Source organism: Microtus ochrogaster, unplaced genomic scaffold (genome assembly GCF_000317375.1).
Source record: "Microtus ochrogaster isolate Prairie Vole_2 unplaced genomic scaffold, MicOch1.0 UNK62, whole genome shotgun sequence".
Classification (NCBI taxonomy): Eukaryota; Metazoa; Chordata; class Mammalia; order Rodentia; family Cricetidae; genus Microtus; species Microtus ochrogaster.
Window position 1 is genome coordinate 555,691 of NW_004949160.1, and position 17,330 is coordinate 573,020.

At 49.7% G+C, this 17,330-nt stretch overlaps 1 protein-coding gene across 14 annotated transcripts in view; it reads left to right on the forward strand.

Annotated features, from left to right (window-relative positions):
- Positions 1–17,330, forward strand: part of Dysf (dysferlin) — a 205,258-nt gene that overhangs the window by 138,306 nt on the left and 49,622 nt on the right. For 8 of the 14 annotated variants that reach the window (XM_005369820.3, XM_005369824.3, XM_026777389.1 and 5 more), the window contains 4 exons: positions 4,420–4,521; positions 4,614–4,775; positions 6,655–6,820; positions 7,141–7,217. In XM_005369820.3, coding sequence (XP_005369877.1) covers positions 4,420–4,521; positions 4,614–4,775; positions 6,655–6,820; positions 7,141–7,217 — 507 coding nt within the window. Of the gene's footprint in view, positions 1–4,419; positions 4,522–4,613; positions 4,776–6,654; positions 6,821–7,140; positions 7,218–11,810; positions 11,874–17,330 lie in introns of all 14 variants that reach the window. The other 6 variants (XM_026777383.1, XM_026777385.1, XM_026777387.1 and 3 more) reach the window with 1 other exon arrangement.

The following is a 17,330-nucleotide window of genomic DNA, read 5'->3' on the forward strand; positions in this document are numbered from 1 at the left end:
GTCTCTTTCTGTATGTGAGTATGTGTGGTGTGTGTGTGTGTGAGGTGTGTGTATGTGTGTGTGAGAGATGTGTGTGTCTGTGTGTCTCTTTCTGTGTGTATGTGTGGTGTGTGTGTGTGTGTGTGTGTGAGGTGTGTGTGTGTGAGGTGTGTGTATGTGTGTTTGTGTGTGAGATGTGTATGTGTGTTTGTGTGTGAGAGATGTGTGTGTCTGTGTGTCTCTCTCTCTGTGTGAATATGTGGTGTGGGTGGGTGTGGTGTGGGTGTGTGTGGTGTGGGTGTGTGTTTGTGTGGTGTGTGTGTGTGTGTGTGTGAGGTGTGTGGTGTGTGTGTGAGGTGTGTATGTGTCAGGAGTCATTTAGGTTTAATACATGTCAGAGAGCAAGGCTATAAGAAGTTTCTGGAGCTTTTGAAAAAACTGAGGGAGAGCTTGACTTAGGCCCTAAAGACTGACAGGTTCCAGAAGGTAGTGAAGGAGGTTGGTGCAGCCATGAGCAGGTACAGTTAGCAAGGGCTCAGAGAGGACCTGAGGGTAATGGTAGAGCAGGCTGGAGTGTAGGCAAGGAGAGCCACTTCTTTACTCCCTCCTGTCCCCCTCAATCCTTCCCTCACTCCGGTTACCTTTTCACAGTCGTTGCTGATCAATTCAGAGTTGCTGGTTAGCAGGGACAAAGACAGAGAAGTGGCACAGGGTGGTTGATGTGTCTTTCAGTGTGGCTAAGGTCGGGGTACACAGAGGCTGTGGGGCTCATGGAGACATCGGAACGTAACATGCTTAGGGCGCCAAGGAAGAGTTAAATGACACATAGAGTCCAAACAGGAAGTGGCCAGATGAAGAGGGACAGGCTGTATTCCAGATAGATGGATGTTGAGTACTGAGTCCCAAGGTTAAAGAGAACACAGCGTCTCCATTTAAGAAGGGACGGATTGAGTATATTGAGAATTTGGATCCTGAGGGGAGAGTCATTTGGTGAGAGAAGCCATCAGTCACTGGAAGATGAGGGCTCTGGGGCCATTTTAGGCATTGTCAGTGTCTTGCGTGCAGGGTCACATGAGTTGTACGTCCTAATGGCATGCCCACAGAGTGTCTTGGGCTTTGTTAGCTAGGGATATGTGTGAAACCAGAAGCAGGGAGACCACAGAGTGGGTTTCTGGATATCTGGACAGGAGGAAGAAAACGTGGATGGGAAGAAGGGTGGGAGGGGAGGCATAGCAAGGGGCAGGAGAGAGGTTTAGGGAAAGGGTCACTAGTGCTGGGTGACCAACCAGCATAGCGAGGAGGGGGAGGAACCAAGGGTGTCACTGGTTGTCTTGGTGGTTGCTGGGGCCAATGTATGATATGACACCGGAAGGGAGCAGGTTTGGGGGAGTGGGTAAAAAATTAATCCTTGACAAGTTAAGTGCGAGATGCCATTAGGAGGCTTGGATGCTAGAAATGGGCTAAAGCTGAGGAGGGACACGAAGAAAAGCCAAGGGGCAAAGATTGGCTTTGCAGGGCTGAGGGAGGAAGGGGCTAAGGTGGCCTGGGAGGCTCGTCCTTGACAGGAAGAGGGATCTGTGTAGGTAGGTGACTTTAAAAGAGACATTAATTTCAGCTGGCAGTGCTGACAAGGGGGAGGGGACATGGTTCAGAATGATTATTGACTTGGGAGAGAAGTTTCCAGAGAAAAGGTGCTGGAACAGAGCACAGGGCAGAGAGGAGGATGGAGGTGGGAGGAGGGTTCAGGGAAACACAACGTGAGGTGAGGGATAGAGGACCCTGGGGTGGAAAGACAGATATGGAAGGAAGGGTGAAGGACTAGAAGGGTGGGGTGAGATGGGGTTGGCGACCTAGAGAGCACTAAGGACTGGGTACACCTGTGGCACACATGACATAGCCTTGCCCCAGAGGACAGAGGGCCATCAAGAGAAGGAGCCCGAGGAGCTGCAGCCAGGTGGAATAGGGCGGGAATGTTGTGGGAGGTCTGGGGACAGTGTGGTGGCCAGTGGCAGAGTGGGATGATCGTACGGGCCTCATGCTAAGGAAGTGATCCCTGGATGTTCACTAATCTGTCTCTGCTTTTCTTCCTCCTGCCTCCACCTGCCTGGCTCCATAGCTGTGCACCCCTGCCTTCTTCCTGCAGGGCCTCTTCCAGACGGTACTAACTCCTGCTCGGGCCTCTTTGCTTCCATCCTACGCAGGGAGTGGGCTTCCTCTGCGGGAAATCTAGTTCTCAGGCCATACATCATTATCCTCACAGTGCTTGGGGGAAGGAGATGGGAGGGTGGGGCACAGACAGCCCACAGCTAGCTGATGGGTTTGCTTTGGTGGACGGGTGATCTCCTCATTTGACAAAGCTTGGAGCCTAACGCTTCCTGTTGCCACTCCTCCCCATTACTTTAGTTCTACAGTGGACCGGCATCAGCCATGAGAGTTAGTAATATGTCACAAAGCGTGGCCCTTGAAATAGGCCACCTTCAGCTGGTGGCAGATGTCATAGTGTGGCCCCACATTCTGTTAGCAGCCCAGCTGCTAGAGGGGTTGCACAGGTCCTTGGGGGCACCCGTCCTAGGCTCTGTGGTGGGCACAGCTCTCCTGCAGGAGTGCACTGAGGCAGCTCTGTCTGTCACCCTTCCTGTATCATGTCACCTACTGTGGGCAAGGAATAAACTAGCCAGTTTCTACCTTCGTCCTGGTGAATTAAGGGTAGTTATAAAGCCGATATTGTTCTGAGAGAGGCTCCTGGCATCCCAGCTCTCCTCAGGTGACCCTTAGAAGAGCAGCCTGGACACCAATGGTAACAGCCACGGTGCCGACAACAATGGCACCCATAATTACAGTCACACCGTTTATTAAGTGCCTTCTGGTGCCAGATACTCCTCTTGTTCATCTTCTGGTTTCATTCTCAGAGTGACTTTGTTCAGCATCTTGTTATTCCCTCTTTATGAGGACACTGAGTCACTGGGGCTGAGTAATTTGCCCAGGGCCACACAGCTAGGAAGCAACAGAGCTGGCCTTAGAGTCCCAGGCTGCCTGGCCCTGGCCCTGACACCCTTCCTGCCGTGGGTCAGGGGACCACTGGGCAGGAGGTGGCTGGAGTGGCTGTCAAATTTCCTGTAGGTGTGAGGAAAGCCGTTCTTCTTCTCTGTTCCCGTCGCCCTTCTCATCCACGCTAGCGATTGTCTGTCGATATACTTGTAGTTCTTTCCAGAACAAGACGGTTGGAGAATAGGTCAGATGACCACAGTGCTTATTAAGGCACATCCCACTCAATAATAGTTAATCTCTGTAACATCAAGACCTCTATGTATGGATGTGTGGTCTGAGAACCCCACAAGGACCGTGTATCCAAGGAGGTACAATTTCTAGCGTAACCTGTATTTGTGTTTATTATAAGGGTTTCCCACTAGGTGGCAGTGAAGCGTCTTGACCTAATAAACTTATAAAATAGAATTTCCTGACATGGAGTCAAAAGTCTTATGAAAAGGGCATTTTCTCCTAATTGCCCCAGGAGTGCCCGTGAGCATGTACCTGTTGCAGGCACTCTTGCAGGTGTGTGGCACACCCTTCTCAGCTCTTAGGCTGGCGACTGGCTAGAGACTGTCTTCTGCTGTCTAGGGCTGAGTGACAGGAAGGTAATGGGAGAGCTCGTGGTCACATCTAGAACTGCCATGCTAGGAGTCTGTAAACCTGACATCACACCTTCCTCTATTGTCTTGCCCTGCTTCCCACGTAGCTCTCAGTGATTCCTGCTCAGTTCCCTTTGGAAACCCCTGAGCCGGCCAGCCTTGCCCCATTCCCTACTCATGTCTGGTCTGTGCTGGTGAGGGAGACCCCTCTGGAGTGCTGATGATGGTGGCCTTATATCCCATGTCTTGTAAGGACAGTGGCCACACATCCCTGTGTCTCATTTTCCGTTGCTCTGTTCTTCCTGGCTTCCTTTGAGCATGCTTTCTTCTTGCTGATGTGATAATAGGGTTGGGGATTGGAGGAGGGTCTGGCTGGAAGCAGGGTGTGTCTCAGCTGGTGGGCAGGATAGTAAGCACGGAGGGAAGTGACCGAGAGGCTGAAGTAGGTGGGCCAGGCTGGAGCAGGAGGGTGTTCATGCTTGTGTCGGCATGTGAGTGCATTCATATGTGAGCACACATGTGTGCTGTACGGGGGGAGACATGGGCATCTCACTGGTGCTCTGGAGCCTATGTTGCGGGATAATAGCCTTGGCCTCGTGCAAAGATGTGTGCATTCTGATCCTGGCCAGCACAGTGCCCAGCTCCTCATTTTACCTGCCTGTTTGCCCTCCTTAAACTCTGTCCTCCATTCCTGTGCCCCCCCCCCCCCCGAGTGCACGCCGTTGCTTTCTGCCTGTTTGTCCTTCCTAATCCCACAGCCTTGGTCTTCCCCCGCACTGTGGTCTCTTCTCTGATTTGCTGTCCCCTGCAGACGGAGGACACAGACTTACCTTACCCACCACCCCAGAGGGAGGCCAACATCTACATGGTCCCCCAGAACATCAAGCCAGCTCTCCAGCGCACAGCCATCGAGGTGAGCCTGACTGTGGGACCGAGGCTGTCTCCTGGCCTCCCCACTTCCTGCTCCAGCCTTGCTCAGCTGGTCTCCCCTTTCTCTGCCCCCAGATCCTGGCCTGGGGCTTGAGAAACATGAAGAGCTATCAGATGGCCAGCATCTCTTCCCCCAGCCTCGTGGTGGAGTGTGGTGGCCAGACAGTGCAGTCCTGTGTCATCAGAAACCTTCGGAAGAACCCTAACTTTGATGTCTGCACCCTGTTCATGGAAGTGGTGAGCTCTGTCTCCCCACTGTTCCCTTCCAGAGCCCTAAGGGACAGAGTGGCTTCATGATACCAGCAACCCTGGGATTCAGCTCTGGTTTTCAGAAAGGTCCAGGTGTGAGTGTGTGTGTGTGTGTGTGTGTGTGTGTGTGTGTGTGTGTTTTCACAAGCTTTCCTTGTGAAAATAGGAATTACTTCTTGCTCCATCAAAGGTTTTTGTTCTGTGTGCAGCACACATGGCTACCTCCCTCTCCTGCCTGATCCTGGGCCAGCAGAAGCCTCAGGAGCCATTCTCAATCTGTTTCCTTAAGGAAGGCTTTCATCGCCAGGGCCTCCCCACTGGGAGTCTCCAGGGCTGACCTTCAGCTACTCTCCCCAAGTTTCCCTGGTTCTACCTTAGCTTGAGCCCTGCCAAGAAACCTTCATCTGCCAGTCCCAGTGCCCTCCAATTCCAGTTCCTCAGGGCCCTGTCCCCAGGCCATGGGGTTCTCAGCTGTCATCCCCATCTCTGTCCCCTGTCTCCAGGTCCATGTCTGTCCTCAGTTCCCTATTCCTTAGCCCCAAACTTTCAGCCCCTAGCCCTTGGCCCCCTAGTTCTCAGCTTTCAGGCCCCAGCTCTCCAGACTTAACCCCCAAGTCTTCGGTCTTGTGGCCCTTGGGCCCCGAACCATCAAGGCCCAGCCCCTAGCCCTTGCCTTTCCAGCCTTTGATACCCCAGCCCCTGATCTCCATTCATTGGCTCCCAGCCTCTGCCCAGAGCCTTGAGTCCTCTACCTCCGTTTCTCCAGCCTCTGACTCTTCAGTTTTCATCCCCAAATTCCCAGTGTCCCAGCCTCTGAATCCGTAGCCTGGCCTCCCAGTTCCCAGCTCCAGTTCCCATCCCTTCCTGTCAGCTGCCAGATCCTCAGCTCCCAGCCTCCAGTCCCTCAGCCTTGGCTCTCAGAATCCACAGCCTCAGCTCTCAACTGTTCCCATAGCCCTCAAACCTGATCTCACATTATGGTCCCAATCCATGGTCCCCCAGCCCCTGCCGTCCCTGGTCCCCTAACTTCTGATCTCTCAGCCCCTGGCTCCCCACCCTCACCCCTACAGATCTCAGCCCCAGTCCCCAGCCCTCCCCCAGTCCTCTGCCATTGGCCCTGAACTCCCAACCCCTGGTCTTCCGGTTGTCAGACCTGTAGTCCTTAGACAACCCCCAGCGCTGAGGCCTGAACCCTGAGTATCCCACTCCGCAGCCCTCCAATCCTCAGCCCCCAGCCCTCTCCAGCTCCCTGGGTTGCCTGGGCCCAGTGGCCGGTGTAAGTCAAGTCTGAGAAAAGGAAAATAGTTTGCGAGATGAAAGCACGATAGAAATTCCAGGCCCAGTGGCTGTCAACAGGAGCCTTCTCTTGGCTCAGCCGAGACGCCACTGAAAGAGTGCGTATAAATTATTTCAAGTTGTGTTCAAAGTGCTTTTGGGGTTGGGGGGAGAAGAATTTGGGTCTGCAAGCCAACTTCTGAGTATCCACTTGGGGGGGACTGTCTGTAAGAAATGTTGAGTTGCAGCCCAACTCCCCTTTCACCCCCCAAGCAGTGCAGGTTCAGAGAAAATAGATTTGCTCAGACTCTAGGCTGACCTGGGTGTATTTGAAGGGAAAGCTGTGGGAAAGCAAGCCGCCACACACAGCAGCCAAGGACAGACAGGAAGGTGTGTGGCCTCTGTCCCACCGGCTAGCACTGGCTGGTGGCTACCATTTTGAATTTGGGGCACTTGGGGCACTTGGGGACTCAAAGTTATTCTCTGTCCCTTGGTCTTGCCCATGAGGGTTCTCCTTCACTCCCTTCCCCCGAGACTCCCCAGAAATTGGCTGAGGACCATGTCTAGATTTCCCCTCCTCTTCTCTCCACAGATGTTGCCCAGAGAGGACCTTTACTGTCCCCCAATTGTGGTCAAGGTCATTGATAACCGCCAGTTTGGCCGCCGGCCAGTAGTGGGCCAATGCACCATTCGCTCCCTGGAGAAATTCCTGTGTGACCCTTACTCGGCAGAAAGTCCCTCCCCACGGGGAGGCCCAGGTAAAGAGGCAGAAGTAACCTTTGCTGAGCTGGCCCAGAGGTGGGGGCCTTTTTGTCCACAGCTCGGCACATTTGGAGCAAGTGATCCTACTTGTGGGTGGGAAGCATGGTTCAAATAGGATGGTAGCGGAGAAAGAGCTGAGGGGCATGGAGAGGGAGAGGGAGAATAGAAGATGAGGGGGATAGAATCAGGAAAGGGAAGGGCTGGGGTCAGAAAGAAACACCTCGGCTAGGGTGTGAGGGTGGGGAGATTGAGAGGTCTGGTGACGGTCCCTGCCTCGACTGAGTCCCTCACAGGAGTGCACTCGCTCTCCCTGCAGATGACGTGAGCTTGCTCAGCCCCGGGGAAGATGTGCTCATTGACATCGATGACAAGGAGCCTCTTATCCCTGTCCAGGTAGGATAAGTGAGGTGGCGGTTCCCTTCTGCCCCAGCCTCGGGTGAGCTGGCCTTAACTACCCCACCCTGCACCCCACATCTCGTCTAGCCCCTCCTCTATCCTTCACGAGCATAAAGCCATGATATCCATCCCTCTACGCCCTGGTGGCTGGGTGCTGCCTGATGCAAAGACACGGGTGGGAACTTTTGGTCTGATTGGGAAGGGCTGTGTAGTCCTTAAGATAAGACCTAAACTTTTTTTCTGGAAGCATGTGGGGGAAATGGAACATGTACCTTGGGGCTTCATTGAAGGCTTTCTTTCTGCCTGAGATCCCTCAGTGAGAAGGGAATGGAGGGAGTGTCTCTTCTTTGAGGGAACGTTGTTCCGCAATCTCATGCTGGGCAGCTCCCTGGAGGGAGCATAGAGAGAGCAGGCTGTGTTTAGGACTGTAGTGTGTCTCACCTGTCTCCCACCTCCAGGACCAGGAAAGGAGGATTTGAGGTAAGACCATTGTGACCTGCTGGTCATCAGTCTTTCTGAGATCTAGGTCGTCCTGTTGGTGACCACAGGACATGTCAAGGCATATGGCAGGAAGCCTATGACTTAGTTTATCCAAGGGAGCACTGTTCCTGTCTTGGGCCCCGGATGGGCTCTGCATCCAGTACTTGCCTCACGAGAGGTGGAGAAAGCCCTGCTGTGAACAATGGCCTGGACTTGCTCAGGCTCTCACCCTCATCTGTGACTGTGCATGAAACACCCAATGCCTTTAGTGATCCTAGAACTTCAGGCTACTTGTTCTCAGGCTGCAGTGAATAGATGGGGAAGGGGAGGTCAACAGTTGGACAGATGGATGGATGGATAAGCAGGTGACAGGCAGCAAGGATGTGGACTCTTTGAGCCATCATTAAATCTTAGCTTTGCACATGAGAGCAAACCTGAGAGCTGAGATGGCCTCCAGATCCTCAGAGCTTGTCTCTGAAGTGTTCCATAGGAATACTGAGTGCCATTATCCGCCGCTTTTAATCTCCCATCTTCCGCTGCTTCCAGGGGAGCACCTCCTGGAGCCATGCTGCTGCAGAGGCAGGAAGTCTTGCTCTCTGCTCTGACCAATGCTGGAAGGCATCAGAAGCCCCAAGCCCTCATCTCTCAGCCTCTAGCTCTCACCAGGGCTCTGCTCTGCCAGCCTACTGACTTTGTTCTCTTGCTCAGTTCACTATTTGAGACTCAGCTTAGGAATGTTTACCACTTCTCTGGCAGGATCTCGGCCACTGCATCAGCTCTAGGTCCTGCATGGCTCTCTGGGTCACAGCATCTTCTCTAGACTAAATGCATGACAACAAACAGGGTGCCTTCTTTTTATGTCCCCAATGTCCAGCACGGGGCCTAGTGTAGAGGAGATATTCAATGAGAATTTGTTTAGATGTCCAATGGGTGGATGAAAGACTAGATGGATAGAGGATGGGCAGATAGGTGGATCGATGAATGGATACATGGCTAGAGAGTAGGTAGGTGAATGGCTAGACAGGTGAATAAATTAATGGATAATGAGAGCACAGGAGGATAGATTGGTGGATAGATAGACTGATGATGAATGAACAAATGGGTAGATAGATGGGTATCCATGGATGAGTGGATGGACAGATGGATGGATGGATGGATGGATGGATGATAGATGGGTAGATTGATTACTGATGAATGGATTCATGGATAGGTAGGTTGATAGGTGGTTGGATAGATAGATGGAGAGGTAGATGGATTGGTGAACAGATAGATGGATAGATAGGTAGATGGATAGATGGTTGAACAGATGAATAGATGGGTAGGTGGATGGGTATATGAATTATATATATATGTATATATGGATGGATGCATAGGAGAATAAACAGATAATTTGCCCATTTTCTACATGGTTCTGAGGAAGAACGTTTCCTAACAGGAAAACTGAGTGAAACTTTGAGAGGGCTCCATAGTGATGTCAGTACAAGTTTGTGTTTGTCTTCCTTGTTGGTGGGTATTTGTAGCTAAGTGAGTCCTAACCCCTGTCTTGCCCTTTTCCAGCTTCTGTTTCCTGCCCCCATCACAGGCCTGTCTGATTGCACGTAAGTGCATGGCTTCCCAGCAAAATTCCTGCTGTCTGTGTGCCGCCTTCAGTGTCCACAGCTTAGATAAGGAGGGACTGCTTGGGCCCTGCTGGCTCTAAACACAGCCAGAGGTAGACAGCGAGGAGGTCCAGGCTGGACAGACTCCTGACCCTGGCATGAGGGCCCAGGGCTGGGCATGAGCAAGAGCCAGAGCCAGGCTTGTGCTCTATGTGAGGTGGGTGGCCAGGAACTGGGCTGCTGGAGGTGTGCCACACAGGCAAGGCTGGCCTTGCCTAGGTCGGGAGATGGCAGAAGGAAGAGGAAGACAAGAAGAGGAGGAGGAGAAAGAGGGACCAGCTTGCTTTGATGGGAGAGGCCTGGGCCCCACTCTTACTGACATACCATCTGGCAGGAACATGCCATTTTGAAGAGGTGATATGTGTGTTTACATAGCAAGGCTTTGTGTGTGTGTGCACGTGCACATGTATGTACTCTGTGTGGGTTTCAGACTAGTTATTGGGGTGTGTATGTGTGTTTGTCCATGTAGTGATTTTTGTGTGTATGTGTGTTCCATGCATGCTTTAGATTGGCAGCTAGGTTATGCTGTGTATATAAGGGATATATACATAAGGTGTGTGTGTGTGTGTGTGTGTGTGTGTGTGTGTGTGTGTGTGTGTGTGCGTGCACATTTGGTGAGGTAGTATGTATGTGGTAAGGTGGTGTATGCATGTGTTAAGGTGATGTGTGTAGTATAGCGCATACATGTGGTGAGGTGGCATGTGTGTCTATGTGATAAGGTTGGTATGTGTGTGGTCAAGTGGTGTATGCTTGTGGTAAGGCAGTAGGTGTGTATGTGGTAAGGTAGAATGTATGTTTATTGTAGGTGTGTGTGTATATGTCAGTGGTAGGTGTGTGTATGTCTGTGTGTGTGTGTTGTGGTGAGGTGTGTGTGTGGTAAGGTGCTATGCATGTATACAAGGGGGGTATGTGTATTCCTGAGGACACAGCTTGAAGGTGGCATGGAGGAGCCCGGGAAAGCGGTGGGGACCTTCTCCGTTATGTTGGCCTAGGATGTGGGCAGCTCTCAGGCTCAAGCTAATTTGGAGCTCGCTGCTCCAGTTATAGTCTTGAGGCTGCCGTGAAGGTGGAAACACAGTCCCAGAATTGGAGCAGCAAATTATGGCCACAGCCCGAAGGGGAGCGTGTAATTTCTGCAGCTGCACGGAGCTTTGGCGCTATGTTTAGCTGCATGTGTTTCTTTTGCTCGGGTGACCTGCCTGTCCCCCTCTCACCTTCTTTAAAAAGGAACATTTTCAAAATAACAGAGAGGCCTCTGAGGGGTCAGAGCAAGAAGGGGAGGGACAGAGTCATCTTTGGCCCTCTGGGGGCTGCTGGAGCTACACACCAGTATGTTCTGGAAGGTCCTACTGTACCCAGTATTGGCCAGCAGCCCTGGCTGGATGCCATTTCATCTGCCTGCCTTCTCAGGTTTGGGATCCAGAGCTGCTCCTCAGAGATGCTTCCTACACAGAAGAGAGGGCTGGGAGTCAAACCCCACTCAGGTCTCAACAGGTCTCCCCACTTCTGCCCCACACCTGGCCATTCTTCCTGCACAGGAAGGGAGCCTGGCCCGGGCTTCACCTTTTTCAGGGTCCTCTTGGAGTCTCTGGGTCACTGAAGAAGAAGGCTAGTGCTGGTGGCTGTGGGTCCCCACTGACTCCTGGCTTCTCCAGCCTCACCTCCCGTTTCTCTTGTGGCAGAACCTGTTTTCTGCCCCACCCCCATCTTAGATCTGCTGTGTGAATTTTTCCCCCTCTGCCCTCTGCTCTGCTTTGCTCTCCTGCTATTAGCTGTTCACCTGCACGAGCCCTACCCTCTCACCCTGGCCCCTTGCCATAGCCTCTAGGCATGTCTGAGGCGCTCCTGTAAGACACTAAATTACAGTCCCAGAGATGCAACTGAGGGTTTATGGTGAGGAGCCATTTCTAGGACAAATGGCAGGGGTGTACTGTGAGACTCCTTCAGCTTCCTCTGTGTGGGTCCGGGGAACCATGTGGCCCCCAGCTTCTGGAGGATCGAAGCTGAGCATCTTGCCCTTGCTCGGCTACCCCACCCAGAAGGTATGGGGAGGTTAGTGACAGAAGGAGAAGATGATGGGGACGGAAATGTCCCTGGAGCAGGTAGGTTTGAGAAAGGCAGGGAGAGTGGCTGAGTAGGTGGCACCTGAACAGGTGGCAGCAAAGACACTTAGATCGCAGCAGGAGGCCAAATAGGCAGGCAAGGTCTTCCTCACATTTAGACCCCGACTCGCCGTTCACTGTTGCTCTGGGGCATTGGGGTTCGGGGAGCTCACAGAAATGGAAGGGTCATGGAGCCGGGCTTGTCCAACTGGGGACAGCATACTCTTGACACAGCTGGTACGGAGGGTGCCTGGAGGGAAGGAGGGGAGAATCCTACTCCCTCAGGCTGGCCAACCTTTCCTGTCACAGGTTCTTAAATCCCATCACTAACTGGCGTGTTTAATTTGTAGCTCGCAGATGGGTTGTCAAGCTTGACCCCAGCTAACCTGAGGTCTTCTCCGTCCAGCCCGCATGTAGGTATTCTTTGTTATTTGTTGGCTCGATTTTCCTGGCGCATCTGGGATAATGAGGAGAGGAGGCATTCATGTGCATGGCGCAACCATGGAGGGGTGGGGAGAAGGTTCTGGGGTGCAGTCCCATAAATCTCTGCCTCTGATCGATGTCCTGCTCCCTCTGAGCCTTACTTCAGTCCTTGTTATGCATGTGGGCTGGGCTTCTGTGTGGCTGCAAGGGCCAGAGGAAGCAAGCGTGCCCCTAGCTTCGACTCTGCCCTTCAGGGTCTGGGCCTGAGAAGGCTTTTCAGATGGCAGCAGCTAGCCTTCCTTGTTTCTCCCAACACGAGTGTGGGTGTGGTGGACTCCTGGTGGTTCCTTGTGTACCCTGATATCTAAGTGGTTGGGCCAGAGTCAGCCCTGCAGTGCCCAGTAGGGCTACTTTCTTTCTGCCTCCGCTGATCTCTGTGGTTCAGGTTTCTTTCTGAATTACCTTTTGTGGGAAATGCAGAAGACACAGAGAGTGCAGGGCAGAGGTAAAGCTATCTGCATCTCCATTCTCTGCTAAGACTGTTTAGACACGCCCGTGTTCCTAGGTGTATTTTATGTACTTGTTTATACCTCGAGTTTTACAATGTTGCAATCATATTGCATTTTCTTATATCTTCTTTAAAAAGCTTTAAAATACAGTGTAAATGCTCTCCCACTATTTATATATGTACACACACACACACACACACACACACACACACACACACACACACACGCGCGCACTAGATATGGCTGAATGTCTCATGGAACCTCTGGAAGGGCCAACTACTCATCACTGGACACTTGATTTGCTCACTCTCAGTGCTGTTCTCCTTACATTCCCAGAAAGCTTAGTTTATTATCTATAGGTCAGGTCATTTAATTTATCCCTAGATATTTTGTAGCCGTTATTACTATTCTCAGTGGAATATCTTTCTTTTTTGTGACTGTAATTCTTGCTAGGAAACGGCCCTTCCTTCCCCTCCCTTCTCCTCATATCCCCTCCCCTTTCCTTCCCTCCCCTCCCCTCCTCCCTTCCTCTCCCCTCCTCTTCTCTCTTTCTCAGATCCAGGAATTGAGCCCAGTGCCCTGTGCATGCTAGGCAAGTGCTCCTACCCTGAGTTACAGCCCAGCTCCCGGAGCAGTACTTCTGTATGCTTACATTCAGCCATATCTTTATTAAGTCCTTATCCCAGCCCTTACTGATTTAAGAAAATGTCTCAATGGATAAGAGTGTTCAAACAAGCTTGGCTTTATTCCTCAGAGCTGAATCTTTATTATTCCCCATTTCAGAACAGTATTTGACAGTAGAGGGGCCACTGAGCAAAGTTATTCTGCCATTAATTTATGAGAATGTTTCTGTTACTTTCTTTTAGTTGTGGTAAAAACTAGCTGTTTCAGATAGTATTGGCTTTGCCGAGATTTTGGTTTTTTTTATTGTTAGTTTTCTAATATCTTAAAATTTAAATGAAGTCTGGCAAGGTGGCTCAATGGATAAGAGTGCTTGCTGCCCAAGCATGAGGACCCGAGTTCATATCCTCAGCATCCACATAAAAAGCCGGGCACGGGCACATGGGTCTGTGACCAATGTAGGGAGTGTGGCCAGCAGAGACAAGAGCTGGCTGCCAGCTCAGCTCCAGCTTCAGTGAGAGACCCCGTGTCAAGACAATGAGGTGGAGGGTGGCAGAGCAAGACACATGACGTGTTTCTTCAGCCTACACGTGAGCACATGGCCTTGTGAACCTGCACACACGTGTGTGCATCCCCCCCCCCCCGCAAGGAAAAACAAGTCTAAGTGTTTAATCTTATCAGTATCATTTGGTATTTATCAAGACAATGCTTTTCTTTATGTTACTCTGATAACATAAAGAGCAACGGCCCCATGGTCCTAGGGTAAATTTAATGTTGCCATCTGTCAAGGGTTCCTAGCCTGCTCAGGCTGAAACCCTCTTCTCTAAGACAAGTGGGAGGTTAGCTGGCTGGCTGGACAAGTTGGTTAGACCAGATCATTAGGCCTCTGCATACTGAACACTGGCATTCAGGCTCCCCCAGTGTGCATGCTCATCTTCCAGTCATCTGACACAGCCGAGCTCTCTGGCTCCAGATGTGCTGAATGGCGGGGCTGTAATCCTTTCATTTAAAACTACAATTAACATGTAGTATCTGTGATTTTTAGCCTTTAGTTTATTGATCTTTGAGAAGAGTGTAATGGTGCTACGGAAACATCTGAGTGTGGGGTTCTCTGAAAATTTAAGATCTGTCTGGCATCTTCATGCTATTTTGTTTGTACTTTTTTTTTTTTAAAAAAAAGGCTGAGAGCATTAAATTCAAATTTTATAGTTTTTTTGGTCATATTTGTGTCATTACATTGTTAGTGCAGCTGGCGTGAGGAGGTTGGAAGCAGACGCAGTTGACTGTGGTCACACACACAGCTTGCTTGCCGGGAACCACTGAGGGTTTGCAAGAGCAGCTGCCAGCCTTCAGCTGGCACTGGCCTTTGTGGGACAGACTGTGGAGCGTGTCTGTCCACCCCAGGCAAGAGAAATCCTCTCATAGACCTTTGAGTTAGACTTGCTGATTCTTATTTAGAATTTCTGCACCTTTACTGCTGTGCCTTTGGGCTGTCTTAATTCGGCTTTGATGCCAGAGTTTCACTAGCTCCACATGTGTCTTCTGCACCTGCCTCTGCTGCCTCTGCTGCTGGACCAGCTCTGATGTCTGAGGACTGACGTTTTTAATATCGCTCTCTCTCTCTCTCTCTCTCTCTCTCTCTCTCTCTCTCTCTCTCTCTCTCTCTCTCTCTCTCTCTCTGTGTGTGTGTGTGTGTGTGTACATATGCATATGTATATGAAGGAGAACATGCTTTTTCCCCCCTTCTGATTTTTAATCACCTCGCTCAATACTATACTTTTTAGACTCATCCATTTTCCCGAAAGCAATTTTGCTTTCCTTTGTAGCCGAATAAAGCTCCAGCATGTAGATGCACCACAATTTCATCTGCTGATACGTATCCAGGCCGGCCCTGTTTCTTGTTCTTGAGGGTCACATTTTCCAGTAAGTTGTTATTTATATGTGAATGAAATCGTCCCTCATATATGCTGGTCTTATTTTCAAAACCTTTACTAAGACTCTTATCATTTCTCCTGACTCAAATGTTCTGAGTTTTAGGCAGTTATGTAATTTGTGACTAATCACTTTTCTTTTGTGTTTTTTATCTTTAATGTTTCTTTTTCCTGACTTCTTGCACACTGGCTAGGACCTCTAGGGGGGTGTTTTGTGTGATTGATTATTGAAAGTATTCTTTCCTGTTCCTATTTGTGTCAGCTCATCAAGGGGTATGGAACAGATGAGCTGAGTGACATCTCGATAGTCAACACTTGTTCTCAGGAATGCTGTTTTACCAAACGCTTTTGGTGTAGCTGTGGAAAGGGTCCTGTGATTTCCCTCCCTTGACCTGTCCCCGAATCACTTCCGCTTATTTTCCTTCCCTTTCAGTTCTGAAACAACTTCACAGGTCTGAAACATAGCAACCTGGCCACGACATTTCTTTCTTTTTCTGTTGCCAGATTCCATCTGCAGATGTTTAGTTCTGTCTGCCTTTTATTCTTTTTTTCTTATGTAGCCCTAGCTGTCCTGGAACTCACAGAGAGCTGCCTGCTTCTGCTTCGTGAGTGCTGGGATTTAAGGCGTGTGCATGGCCCCCGGGTTTCTTTTGGCCTCAGTTTTGGTGAATGAGAACAGCTCGAGATGTCTTCCTTTAGCCCTCCAGGCTTTGGAGTCTGGGTGATAGTCATCTTACAAGCAGCTTGGGTGAGAGTGAACTTTCTCTGGTCTCTAAGAAGACAGAGCAAGCCTGGCATCATCATTGCCTGTGTTTGGCAAATTCACTTGCAAACCTGTCTAGACTCAGCATTCTTCTTGGGATATTTAAACTGCTGTTGTAATTTGAAGAATCTTTATAGGACCTCTGAGATTTTCTGCTTCTAGGTGAATCACTTTTGGTGATTTATATTTTACAGGAATGTATCCATTTCCCTCCCCCCAAATATTGGCATAGCAATTTTTTTTGTAATGCCCTCTTGATTTCTCTAGTTTTTCTTCTTCATCTAGCCATGTCTCCTTTATTCCCGGGATTTTATTTTATTATTCTTGCTACACATTGTCAGATTATTTTAATCATTTTCAAAGGATCAATTTGAGTTGATCTTCTGTTTTGTTTTCTTATTTCCTAGCTGATTAATATTTTTATTATTTCCTTCCTCCTCTTCGGGTGTTTATTGTATTTTTAACCTCTATGTAAACATCCAAGGCTATAAAATTCCCTGTTGAGTATTGTGTTATGTTTCCCGCAGGACTTGGTGAGCAGTATTTTTGCCATTTTTCTGTTCCGAATATTTTCTTATTTCTGTTATTTCATTTTGACACCTGAGTTGTCTAAAAACATTTTGGAAGTTCCGAAATTATATTTCAAGCTATCTTTCTGTTGTTGTTGATACTGGCATAGCTTAGCTTTACTGTGGTCCAGAGGGTGTAGTCTGTGTGTAATAATACTTAGGTGTGACTTTATGGCCCAAGAAAAGGTCCGTTTTTATGACTTGCTTGTGTATGCTTGAAGAATGTGTGTCCTTCAAATGTGTTTTACAGGCTACATGTCAACTTAGGACACTTTGTTAATGTGTTACCAAAACCTGGGTTCCTTTGTTTTGTTTAACTTTAAAAGCTGTGCATGAGTCTGAATGTGAGTATGTGCAGATAAATGCAGGTACCTGTGGAGGCCAGAAGAGGGCACTGGATCTCCAGAAGCTGTAATTACAGTGGCTGTGAGCCTCCTAACATGGGTGCTGGGAACTTAACTTGGATTGAAGAGCAGTTTGTGCTGTGTGCATATAAAATATTATACACATTTCATATAATATAATATTATATATATGTATATATATACATATATATATATCATAGTTTACTGTACACAGTACACAGGGATACAATCCTGGCTGGCCTGGAACTTGCTAAGTAGACCAGGTTGGCTTCAGACTCACAGAGATTCATCTGCCTACCTCGTGAGGCCTGGGAGTAAAGACATTTACCACTCCCCCTGGATCATCTATTCTTTAAAAGTGTATCAGCCTGTTAATTTTTACTGATTATTTGATTTTTTTTTTGCCATCTTACTTTGTGCTTCTATTAGCTTTATCTTTTTATATATTTCTCTCTCTCCCTTTTCCCTTCCCTCTATTTATGCACCCTTCTCTCCCCTGGAATTGGGGACTGAATTCAGGGCCTTGAGCTTGCCAAGCTAACACTCTAGCAATGGGTTATGTCTCCCGGACTCTCTTTTTTAAGATATAAGAATCTGCTGTCCTTACCCTCTAGGTAACCCAGGCTGGCCCTGCTGGAGGTCCTCCTGTCAGTCTCCTGAGTCAAGGGACGATAGGTGCGCCACATGCC